General features: G+C 39.6%; 1 protein-coding gene across 3 annotated transcripts; it reads left to right on the top strand.

Moving 5' to 3' along the window:
* Positions 1-8,079: 8,079 nt before the first annotated feature.
* On the top strand, positions 8,080-11,727 carry LOC131255119 (alpha-galactosidase 2-like). Of its 3 annotated transcripts, XM_058255814.1 has the most exons (8): positions 8,080-8,259; positions 8,471-8,529; positions 8,722-8,787; positions 8,910-8,993; positions 9,113-9,177; positions 9,911-10,051; positions 10,300-10,490; positions 11,659-11,727. In XM_058255814.1, exons 1-6 carry the CDS (start codon positions 8,206-8,208, stop codon positions 9,961-9,963), a joined length of 381 nt encoding a protein of 126 aa, XP_058111797.1. In that variant the 5' UTR covers positions 8,080-8,205; the 3' UTR covers positions 9,964-10,051; positions 10,300-10,490; positions 11,659-11,727. The 3 variants fall into 3 exon arrangements, 2 of the variants coding, with proteins under 2 accessions (XP_058111797.1, XP_058111796.1); XM_058255813.1 differs by lacking the exon at positions 11,659-11,727 and having other exon boundaries at positions 10,300-10,729; XR_009175988.1 differs by lacking the exons at positions 9,113-9,177; positions 11,659-11,727 and having other exon boundaries at positions 8,722-9,027; positions 10,300-10,729.
* The last annotated feature ends 948 nt before the right edge of the window (positions 11,728-12,675 follow it).

Here is a 12,675-nt window from a genome sequence, read left to right as displayed (position 1 = left end):
GCCTGCGATACTACGTATTATCATCCCGACTTCACACTCCAGCATGGTCATTCCATTTGCACCGCATATTGCATTACATTCATGGCACATTTTGGGTTACTGTGTTTCGGCATTATAGGGTCTAGATACGATTGATGCTAATCATGGACTCATCAGGAATTGCATATTGCATCGCATCCTCGGCATCTGATACCTGGCTCTTTACGACTCCTCATTTGCATAGCTGTTCTATATTGCATATTCTGATATTGATTGACTCATGGAATTGTCCGTATTTCTGCTTACTTTGTTATCATATGATTTATGATCTTGTCATGATCTTGTCAGTATTTCTGTTTACCCTGATAATTCATGATCTTGTCAATATTTCTTCTTATTCCGATATGGTACGATTTATATATTACCAGTATTTGCGGTATTGTATGACTATGGCATTGCGTTGAATACTTAGCACTTACCTTGTGCACACACTTACACCACCCTCTAAGCTTTCTATAAGCTTATGCACGATAGATGCGTGCAAGTGATGTTAGGTTGCAACAGTGTTGAGTTTGGAGCGTGCAGCGGTCTTCTGGAGCTTGATTTTCGATTTATATATTTCCCTTTCAGCATTGTATTCAAATGTTTATATTAGTGGATATGTGATGATGATATTGCATTTGTGATTTGGGTATGCTTGTGGTTATGCTTATTACGAGTTAAATGTACAAAAAAAAAATCCTCCTTGTAGCATCCCAGGATCGGAGTCTGGCGTATGAACGCAAGGAGCCGAGAATGGGGTACTTCGGAGGCTGTCAGCACCGGATTCGGTGATCGAAAATTTTGTGAGCCAGGCTTCCGAGTTTGGGGCGTGACATGGTTTGATTGTTTATTTCTTTTTATGAATGGTTGTAATTTCCTTTTTTGCATTGTGGAGAATGTTGTAATTTCTTTTATACAAATGTGGAGAATGTTGTAATAGCATAGATTTCTTTCCTTACTATTTATTTATTTATTCCTCTGCATCAAGTTTGAGTTTTTGATACACAAACCGTTCTAGTAAGGTTGTCCTGCCATAAACCCTTGGTTTTTATGGTGTAAGGTTGTCTTTAAAACAACATCTGTATCAACCTCTCAATACTCGTACATTTGAGTTTGTCTTTAAATTCATCATTGTGGGATTGTCTATTGCTATATGTATTTAATTTGTTTAAATTCCGTTGTTAAGTTTTTAGCTCAGCCTTTTTGAATTGTAGTATTGATTTGTGAATCTATGATTATTTTTTTAAAAAAAAATTGAAATTGCCATTTTCATCATAGGTTTTCCATATGTAATGTCATTGAAACTCCTGATTTCTCTCTTCTTTCTTATAGGGATGACTCTTTGAGGAGCCACACAATTTATTGGAGACTCAAGGCATTAAATGGAGCTGCCACCACGATTCGCTCTTCACTGACTACACCTATACATTTGGCGGAGGAAGATTAGAGAGTGATTAGGTAAGACCAGGCCATATGCTCATGCAATCATGTGAACATAGATATAGAGATTTATGAGTTGTATTCCTGCGATGTGTCTACTCTAATTATCATTCAAGGGGGACCTTTGTATTTTTTTTATTGAGTTGATATTTATCTTTTGGCTTTTAAAAAATAAAATAAAAATTGGTTGGAAATCCATGTACCTTGCTTTAAGCAGGTATCCAATTACTCCAATAGTAAACCTGAAAATTAAGGGTGTGTTTGCATGCACTCTCAAATTGAATTAAAATAGTTAGTCCAACTTCTCTACAAAGGCAATGATCTCTATAATTCAATTCGATAAACAGGCAATGACCAATGTTGGCCTGCCCCATTTCATTAATGACGTGAGACTTGCCTCCAAATTTCCATGTATATAACTTCAAGTCTCGCTTAAAACACATTAAATTGCAATATTTGGCCTTAGTCATCATTACGAACTAATCTGGTATCACTCGCACTTCAGTGATTTACTCCTTGCTTAATTGTGACTTTGTAACCCATTGCAAGCCCACAATCTTTTACTGTTTACTTACATATTTATTATTTTGCAGCCAATGCGCATTAATAAGGGTAGGTGTCACGCCCTAAACTCGGAAACCGGGCTCACAAAATTCTCAATCGCCGAATCTGGCGCCGACAGCCTCCGTAGAACCCCATTCTCGGCTCCCAGCGCCCATTCGCCAGGTTTCGATCCTGGGATGCTACGAGGAGGATTTTCAACACCAGTTTGATTCGTAATAAGCATAACCAAGGGTATAACCCACAAACAACAACCAAAAAGTCCATCACAATTCCACTATGATAAAAAACTTTAATAATACAATGAGCATAAAGGGGAAATACAATGATAATAAACAAAAAGCTCCAAGATGATCTGCAAAGCGCTCCTACCTTAGCGCTGCTGCGCTGCAACGTCACCTGCATGCAACGGTCGTGCATGAGCTTATGGAAAGCTTAGAGGGCGGTGAAAGTGTGTGCATAAGGTAGTAGTTATGCAGTATCAGAATAATGCAGAATATGCTGATGAATCCATGAATGCTAGTGGTCCTACTAAGGCCATACGGTGCAAGGCATGAATGATGTCGGCCGTACCAAGGCCATGCGGTGTGAAATGCAACTCAAGCATGCGAATCCTCATCTAAGTCCACATATCAATACAGCTCAACTCTGGAATACCACCGGGGTCTAGTATACTCCAACCAGATTGTCGTCCCATTGCACGCAATAAGGTGAGTGGAATAGACCTCACTATCCGCCTGCCAATATCGGGCTCGACTCATCAATAGCGGACCCATTCCTCGAGCTGGTCAAACTCAGCTTAGCTTTGCCCTCTCCTCTCGGGGGGATAAGGCCACACCCCCTTCCAACCGACCACGACACAGTGGAAAGCTCAACCGTCTGGTAATCGGCACTCGGCGCTCATGCAGCCACTCGGTCTAGACGTTGGAGCAACCTCTTGGTACCATAAGGGCTTAGGGACTTTCACCTAGGGATATCTCTAGCACCCCATGTAGAACAAGATTTTCGGTATCCAATCCTGCCAACCACAATATGCCTATGGAGACTACGGCCCTGATGTTGCTAGGGTGTACAGTACCATATCACATAATGCGAATGCATGAATCACACTATCTAATCATGCAGCAGTCCTGCGCGTATCGTGCGCTCATGTAGGGCAGCACCGCCTATGCGGGAGCCCATAAACAATCTGCCCGAAGGCATATGCTATGATCAATCACTTCTCATATCAAGTATACATACGATGCGTATGATTGTGAATCATGGAACTATACTAAGCAAGTTATATGGTAATGGATGCAGTTCATAACGAAGATGAGCTTAGACGGCCTACACATTACATGTACGGGCCTATCAATGAGCCCTAGGGAGAGTCATAATGTGGACATTTAACCAACATTATACTTGTAATGTGGACGTCAAACCAACATTACTCCTAAGGCATAGCCCGTCGTAAACAGCATTACATAAACCATGTTGGGATCACACATTGCAATGGACCTTAGGTATATCCCATTCGGCCTTCATTATATCAAATGGGCCGTATCACATGGGCCTTACATTCGTCAAATGGGCCGCATTAATGGGCCTCACCAACGGGCCTTATGTACATTGCAATGGGTCATAACCCATTGGGCCTTAAAATACATCACAATGGGTCTAATCACATGGGCCTTATGTATATCAAATGGGCCGCACCAATTAGGCCCCATGCACATCCAATGGGCCACACCCAACAAAGTGGTGGTGATGATTTCCACCATTAAAATTCCTAAGGCCCACCATGAAATATGTTTCCCATCAACCCCTTCTATAATTTACATAGTGATAGATGGAGTGGGGTCAATATCAACTTGATGGGAAACTGCTATGGCCCCTTGGAAATTTTGAACAGTGGGTGTCATTGACCACTACTTTGAATGGTGGGGTCCACTTGAATTTTAGATCTGGCCCATTCCTTAACTCCTGACATAAAATTTCTCAAAATGGATGGACGGTTTTGGATGCAACACTTGCATCATGGTTGGGGGGGGGGGGTCCACATGAAGGCCCACCACCCAGTATATTATATATAATATAATTTATATTTATATATAGTATATACAATATTATATATATACACACACGCCCACACACACACGCACGCGCACACACCCACCTTCCCCTGGACGGTGGGGATAAAACACATAAATTACAGTGGGCTCCACCGTCCGCCTGGATGGTGGGAGTAAAACACATATATCACTGTGGGCTCCACGTGGGGCCCACCATAATGTTTATACACCATCCAACCCGTCGATAAGGTCACATAGACCTAGATGAAGAGTAAAAACAAATTTCATCCTGATCCAAAACTTCTGTGGACCCAAGAAGGGTTTCAAAGGTCGTTGTTCAATCTCACTGTTTCCTACAGTGTGGGCCACTTGGGCTCTAAATCAGGCTGATTTTTGGAGTGGGCCCACTTCAGGGAGTGGCCCACCTAATGAACGGGTTGGATGACAGATATACATCATGGTGGGGCCCACGGCTGGGCCTGTGGGCTACTGTCCGGTCCATCCGTCCGCCGCTACGCAGGCAGCACCTGCTGCCTTCTGACATAGCAGCAGCGCCTGCTGCTGCTGATGTTACTTATTTATTTTTTTTATTTTTATTGTTTTCCTGTGGTTTTTCACAGGTGGGGTCCACATCCAGAAAATCGAACCCAGCCATTGGATTCCATATCTCAAGACAGGCTATATGAGTCCAATATTGAGTATTTTTCGGTATATAAAAAATATCAGGGAAGGTTTCAACGGTGAAAACCACCATTTGCTATGGTATGGCGCGCCAGAACCTCGGATTGACTCCGTTTTTCGGTTCAACGCCTAAAATGAGGTTGGGAAAGGAATGGATGGCATGGATTGAAGACATACATCAAGGTGGGGCCTACATAAATAGCCCTCCCAAAAGCTTTGAAAATAAAGATAAATTTGTGCTTTCCATTGACGTCCATCGTCCCTGGACGCTGGACAGTCTGGGCAACCCATGTACATAACGTGGGCCCTGCTAGGTGGGCCACCAAATGGAGTATGGTGTAGGTAAAACACATTTAAAGTGGGCCACACTTATAAATGACTTGGATAAAATACCTACCTCATGGTGGGGTCCAACCTAATGGGCCACATGACCATATTAACATAAGAAAAGAAAAAAAATGAAAAAGAGAGGGAAAGAGAGAGTGGGGCACGCGTGTGATGGAGGGACCCCAACACTATGGGCCGTCCATTGCAATCAATCATACATCAAGTGGGTCCCATTATATGTGGGCCCATTAATTCAAAAAAAAATCCAACGGTGAAGATTCCTTCTCCACAAAAATAGACGGTCTAGATGACCCATATACAAGCTAGGAAGGTAAACATCATGATGGGGTCCATGGAGAATGGCCCCATCATGGAATGATCATGTGGATCAAGGTGGGCCATTGGCCACACCTAGGGTCCGAAGTGAGATCCATACCATCAATCGGTAGGCCTCACTTGGCCCATCTTAAAAACATGCAAATCTAAGCCTATGAAGCACCCACCGTTCAAGCTTCTTGCTCCCTTGGCTTCCTTTGCTCCTTAGCTTCGATCTTAACGGAGGAGATGAGGTTTGGATGGTTGAGATGGGAGATGAAAGGGTAGGAAGGGTGGGCCACACTTGTGGCTCTCTTGGAGGGCTTGGGAGGCTTGGATGTATGGTATTTTCTTGCTTGGGAAAGAGAGTTTGAGAAGTGAAGATGAGAGAGAGGGTTGTAAAGAGAGAGAGTGAAAGATGGGTGATGGATGATGGATGTGGTGGGTGATGTGTAAGAGCATTTTGACTTTTGTGGTTGCTTGGTGTAAGAAAGGCATGAGTGTGTAAGAGACTTTTTGACTTTGAGGGTTGCTTGGGAATGGGTGAAAGGTGATGTGTACTTGACATGTACTTGACATGATGGGATTGATTGATTGATTGATTGATGTGACATATCGTAGAGATTCTTTCAAAATTTGCACGTGCGGAGTTTTCCTTGCACTGAACGTTGGCCCACATCTCCTGGCCAGAGTATCGGATCGACGCGCGAGTCACGGCATCGGAACCGCGACGACAGCGCTGTCGAAGGGATACAAGTCTTGGGTTAAGTCGACTAGGGTTGACGGCGTGAGACGCAGGGTCGCGCGTAAATGCCGCTTAGGATCGAAGGTTGCCGGAATTCGACCGGAAAGACCGCGGAAGTCTATGGAACGGTACGGTCTAGGATACAGGGCTTACAGTAGGCATCAACAGTAAATATTTCTAACCTTGTTTTGATTTCTCACTTGCTATTTTTGTTAACTGATGTAAAAAGATTGTTTTGGAGAGATACTAGATTGGTTTTCATTCTCATCCCTCGTTGATTGACAACTGATTTCTTCTATCTTGTGTGGAGATCTCTGGCGGACTTTTCAGTGGCGGAACCACTTTTCTTGCTTCAAGCACACAATGGCCCTGCCATTAACTAATTAACATAGAAAACATGCTATAGGACCTGGATAGGAACTTTAAATAACCTTCCTTGGAGGCATTCTCGACCCACACCATCAACTAATGACTTGATTTATTAGGTGAGGGTACAGAAAAAAGCCGTGATGATTTTTCGGCAAAAATATCCATCTACTTAGCAATCCAAATGGCACAGTCATCCCATTCAGGTGCATACATCAACTAGTGACTTGATTTGTAAGTCTAATGAAGCGAATGGTTTCAGTCAGCATTCATATGGAAATAGTTCATAGGCAATCAATTGCCAAGTCTCATTTGAGTCTCTCTATTTCAATCTCATGTAAAAGAAAAGGTGCGTTTGTTTGTCATCGTTCATATTAATGCTTCTTACATAATTAAATTGAGCCACTTCAAGTTAATGCCACCTGCATAATTAAATTGATGAATATCTCCAATCCTGATATTCATCATTCATATTAATGCTTCTTACATAATTAAATTGATGAAAAGTTCCAAAACTGATATTCATCTTTGTGTTGAATTAGAAGCTTAGATGTTTGTACTATTTAGTAATTGTCATTGTTGGAACTGTCAACAACTAGGTTAATTGTCCAAACTCCAAAGTGCCTATCTAGGCTACTCTGCGCCAATCACCTCCATTTAACGCCCAGGACAAAAGGCATTTCTTTAGGATTTTTCTTGATATTCTCCTTCTGGCTTGTTTTTCCCCCATCTACAAAAAAATAACTTGAGCAAAGTAAGCACATCAGTTGCTCTTACTGGTTTTTTTTTTTTTTTTTTTTTTTTTTTTTTTTAACACATGCACACACCACCACACACTCACTCCTTAGTGGGATTTCACCACCTATGGGTGCTCGAACCCTTGACCAGTTGTTGAAACTCCTAAGAGTCTACCACTGGAGCAAGAGTAAGGACCTAGCTCTTACTAGTTTTAGTTTTGAAGGTCTTCATTGTAATTTGATAACTAATGATCTCTGAAAGTTAATGTTTTGAAGCTAGTTATAAGTCTTTCATTTATAGAATTTCTGCTGCAAATGGTATCAAACTAAAAGAGGGGAGTGTACTGTTGCTTAATGGGGTTGCAAATTTGTGAATGAGTTTTGAGTTTAAACATACTAAGCTCTCCGTATATTACAGACTTCATAGATTTAGGTTCAATTTATTTGACTATCTGGATGGTTTTAACATTATGGTGTGAAAAAGGTATGACATGGGCTAGCTATTTATGGATAGGAAAACAAGGGTATTGCACTGCACATCTAGCGGCATTTATAGCACATGATATGGTATTGGTACCGATAATTCAGATAAAATTGTATTCACTTTTCAAATTATTAAATGATTACCACCTTGTAAAAATTGGATGATTTTCTTCGTATTTTAGCACCTATCCTATAGAGAGATGAGATCCTAATCTGGAGGAGATTAGGATATTTTCTTCCTATTAATATCGACACTGGTGAAGATCTTGTGTCTCACAAATGCAAGCATGGTTTTTCACCTTGCTCACTCAACTTTAAAACCCTTGCATAATTTCTTGTTTCTCGTATATCACATACGACACTTATGAGAATTTCTTGTTTCTTATTAATGCAAGTATTTTGTACCACTCTCTCAACTTAAACCCTTGCATTAAGTGATCTCTTCTTTGTCAGTTACACAACTTGCAGCAAAACCATGTCAGGCTACCTTGGGCATGAAGTGCAAGATGCGAGAACATTCGCCTCATGGGTTAGTTTTATCTAATTTATTTAATTTTCCTATAGCAATCATGGGCAACTTCTTTTTTGTTTTTTTCCCTTTTCATAGTTTGTATGATTCTATTCTATAATTTCGTTTCCAACCTGTCCATGTTCGGTCTCATTTCTTTTCTACAGTTCTTGCTTCCCCATGACAAGGTTTGTTTAATTTAATTTAACTATTTTAGTACTTCTTGTGGTAGGGTGTCGATTATTTGAAGTACGATAACTGTTACCATAATGGATCAAGACCTCAATATAGGTACCTTTTCTCAGACAATGAGTTCTTGCTGCATATCTTTGAAGTATGACCCAAAACAGGAAGTCAACCAAGTGAAGCTCATTGTGATATCTAAGAAAAATTTATCCACTTTTAAAGAAATGGGTTCGACTGAATTGTTCAATTTCAATCAGCAAATGTCACATTGCCACACGTATCCATCATGTCTTATAGGTATACAAGGATGAGTTACGCATTCTGGAAGGTTGGCCGACCCATTTTGTACTCTATATGTGAATGGTAAGTCATGTTGTACTAAAAGTTACACCCTTCAGCATCAATAGCTCATTGATTGGTAGTACTCTTTCAAGCTTCTTATTTTAGTTATGTTTCATAGTCTCTAAGGCGTATGTTTTCTATAGGGGTAAACAGAATCTAGCAACATGGGTTAGTAGTTTTGGAAATGCATGGAGAACAATAGGTGACATTCAAGACAAGTGGGAGAGGTTTCCATCTTGTCTTTTGGTTTGATCCTTGAATGTAAGGAAATAGTGAAAAAAAAAATTACCAATTCAGTTGCTTTGGTTGAGTGCGGGTTTTTTTTTTTTCTTTTTTCTTTCCCCAGTATCACAACAATTGCTGATGAAAACAACAAATGGGGAAGGTTTGCAGGTCCAGGAAGATGGAATGGTATAGATACTTTTTATTAAATCCCTTATCTGATCTGTTTTAAACTACACAACATTGACATACACAGAGAAACATGACATGCCAAAACATTCATTTGAGTTTTTGCTGTTGTTCAAATATATGTTAAGTACTAGTGTATACAAGTGTAAAATTTAGAAATATAACCCTTGAATCAAGTTTTTAAACATTTGTTGCTCTTATTGCAAACTCCATTAGGGAAAATATGAAACCCTTGAATAGTGTTAGGGTCTGTTTGGATGCACATAAACTGAATTGCCATTCATAGTCCAATAAAGTCAAAATAACTAAATTTTGTTTACTTAGCACTTAGCAATTAGCATTGATATTGAGGGTATGTGCTCAAATTTGCAGTTAATATTACTCTCTAGTTTCATTGAAAGAAATATGATTGTAGTTTGAAGTCTTCTTCCTTAAAATGAATTTTGCCTCTTAATTAAATTGAAAATTTGCAATTCAATTTACTCGTGAATTTAAGTGCAACATTTAACCAGACTTTGATGAATGTTGGCATTAGTAATGGTGGGGCATGTGATCAATATATGGTTGCAGGACCTCTGTAGTGGCATTCTAAGTGAAAGATGGTTGGCATTCCAAGTGAACGATGGTTGCCATTTTCATTTTTCACATAGACACATAAGCAACAAACATGTTAGGGGTTGATAATAGAAGGATAGATTACTTTATCATTGACACAAGTGAGGTGGTAATGCAGGTTTGGGCAGGGGCTTTGTCAGGGAGACGGATAGCGGTTGTGTTATGGAATAGAAGTGGGTCTCAGGCTCCCATAACAGTGGTTTGGAGGGAAATTGGACTCTCCCCAAATACACCTATAGTAGTCAGAGACTTATGGGTGGTACAAAATTTATTCTTCAATTCTTTAAACTAATTAAGATAGTTAAAGCTAATGAATAGATAAAGAGTAGATTTTTTTAAGGTAAAACTACCAGGGATGAACCCTGGATCACTTACACACACTACACTGTCTCCACTAGCTCATCCACGGTAAAATGAATATGCATCTTTTTCGTTTTGCCAAGGTAAAATGATCAGTTTACGAGATATTATTATGATAGATGATGTTTTTGTTCTTGTTTCTTGCAGCATTCATATGTGTCAAAGAGTTTGCGTTTCCAGTTGACGGCGTTTATTGGTCCTCGTTCTTGTAAGATGTATGTACTCACCCCAACATGAATTGTATGAATGAAGAAGAAGAAGAACAGAGAAGGAGCCTGCCTACAATTTATTAAAGAGGAATTTTAGGATCCCATTTCTTTAGATTTTAGTTTGTTTAAGTGAGTTCAATGAAATAATCCCAATTGTTGGTCTATTGAGCCCCACTGTGGATGGAACCTACCCTAAAAATATCATCAATAGGATAATTCCAACCATTCAATTTGTCACCTGTAAGTAGATGGCTGAAACGAAATGTTGCAATGGTCCATCTTCAACTTAGAAAAGCCCTGTAATTGGTGGCTTGGTTCTTCTGAACTGGGAGATCTGTTTCGGCATGATCTATCTTGGATGCGCTCAATGGACTGATTGTTTGGATCACCGAATGATTGGGACCCACTTGTACAAACTGAAAAACCTAGTATAGTGCGCAAATCATTGTGTCGGGGATCATTGAAATCCTCTTTATTAAGTAAATGATAAATAATGCAGTAGATTTCCATAAAATAATTAGTAATAATACACTACATATAAATCGTGCATTTTTTTTCTGAAACATGGAGTTAATAGTAGTTCAATAACATTCTTTTAATTTAATGAAGATTAAAACTGTATCCGTTTGGATTTAACAAAGGCATTTTGTGCAAAAGTGGGTTTTGAGAGAGGTTATTAAACGTTCGGTACAACAGACAACAACCAATATCCATACTTTCTAAGACATTCTTTTTTTCTTGGTTGCCATTCTTGCATCATAGACAATTTTAAATTCTTTTCTTATATATTCTTAAACTAAACTCCATAACTATTATTCCTTTCTTTCTCATTTTAGTTTTTTACTTGTATAGGCTTAGATTAAATTTGGTTCTCTTTTGTCCAGCATTTCAAAAAGTTGGTGCAGGAGCCACGACTTTACATGTTTCTTTTTTAGATTATTTTTATACTCATATGCTTCAATCTTGATGACCAAAAGTTATGGAATGAAGATCTGCATGAGTATGTGTGAAAAGGTTATGGTGAGTTTTAAAATCCTTCGCACCAAATAAAATAATTCTATTATTGTTTTTCTTATAAGTTTTAATCAGTCAAGATGGGGAACATCCATACTTAAGTCCTACACCATGTCGGCATGCAATACGTGTACCCATTTGCCTTAGTTCTTAATTACTTCATGCTTGTGCAAGACCTTAGGCTCAAGTCAGCATGTGAAGATGATTTCTAGCCTCTCCTAACTATTCTCCTTCTGGCTGAAAATTTTGGTTTGTTCTAAGAATGTTGTGTTTGATTTGGCAGGAAATGGCAACAAATTATACATTCACTAAAGATCAAGATAACATAATTCCTCTACATAGAGTTCATAGGTGTGGAGTCTGTTGGGGGCCTTGCACCAAACCTTAGGATCTAGCCTCCCAAAACAAACTAGAATTATGGAATAATAATGTAATGAACTAAATAAAAACATAAACCAAACCACACCAGAGATTTTTATGTGGAAAACCCTCAAAGAGGTAAAAACACGGGATCTCGTCCAGATCAACAATCCACTATAAAGCAGAATGTTACAACCGATCACAAGCACACACCGCTTGGATCAAACCTTCTTCACTCACGCAGGAGTGGATAAACAATAAGAGAAATAAAGAAGACGGAGAGATCTCACTGATGACGAGGACGTGGAAGCGCTGAGATATGGTAGATCACCTCTACGAGCATAGCCTCCCTTCCACAAGCTTCCTCTCTCTCTCTCTCTCACACCTTTGATAACCCTAAGCCCTTTAGTAAACCCTTGCAAAGCTTTAGGAAACCCTAAAATACTCTGGAATACACCCTAATCTCGCATACACCCCTTTATATAAGAATAGAAAGCGGTAGAATCAAAATAAAAAATAAAATTCACAAAATCTATGTTTTCGCAATCGCATCTGCGGAACTCTTCGATGATATCGAAGGTCTCTCGATGACAGCCTTCGATATCATCGACGGTCCTTCGATGATATCGAAACAGGACCAAAATTGTCCAGCGACCAGGGGTGAAAAATCTAACAATTATCAATGTCATCGAAGGTCTCTCGATGACAGCTTTCGATATCATCTAAAGTCCATCGATGATATCGACATGACCAAAAAACTGTCCAGCGACCAGCGGTAAAAAATCTAGTAATTATCGATGATATCGAAACTTGTTCAATTTCATTGAACCCAGCAATGAGGAGAAAATCCCCATCAAATCTCCCCCTTTTTGACTCAGGAGGAATCCACCTTCTTCAAGCCAGCCTGGTTTTTACAAACCTCAAACTTACCCTTAAGCAA

This window comes from Magnolia sinica, chromosome 9 (genome assembly GCF_029962835.1).
Source record: "Magnolia sinica isolate HGM2019 chromosome 9, MsV1, whole genome shotgun sequence".
Lineage (NCBI taxonomy): Eukaryota > Viridiplantae > Streptophyta > Magnoliopsida > Magnoliales > Magnoliaceae > Magnolia > Magnolia sinica.
The sequence above is the reverse complement of the archived record's forward strand: the minus strand, read 5'-3'. Positions and strand labels throughout refer to the sequence as shown.

What these genes read in the sequence shown, in the direction of transcription:
- LOC131255119 (XM_058255814.1), top strand. Translation starts at nt 8,206, where the DNA reads ATGTCAGGCTACCTTGGGCATGAAGTGCAAGATGCGAGAACATTCGCC. An exon ending in CGAGAACATTCGCCTCATGG is followed by an intron (nt 8,260 to 8,470) that starts GTTAGTTTTATC and finishes TTCTTGTGGTAG; the next exon opens with GGTGTCGATTATTTGAAGTA. An exon ending in GGATCAAGACCTCAATATAG is followed by an intron (nt 8,530 to 8,721) that starts GTACCTTTTCTC and finishes CATGTCTTATAG; the next exon opens with GTATACAAGGATGAGTTACG.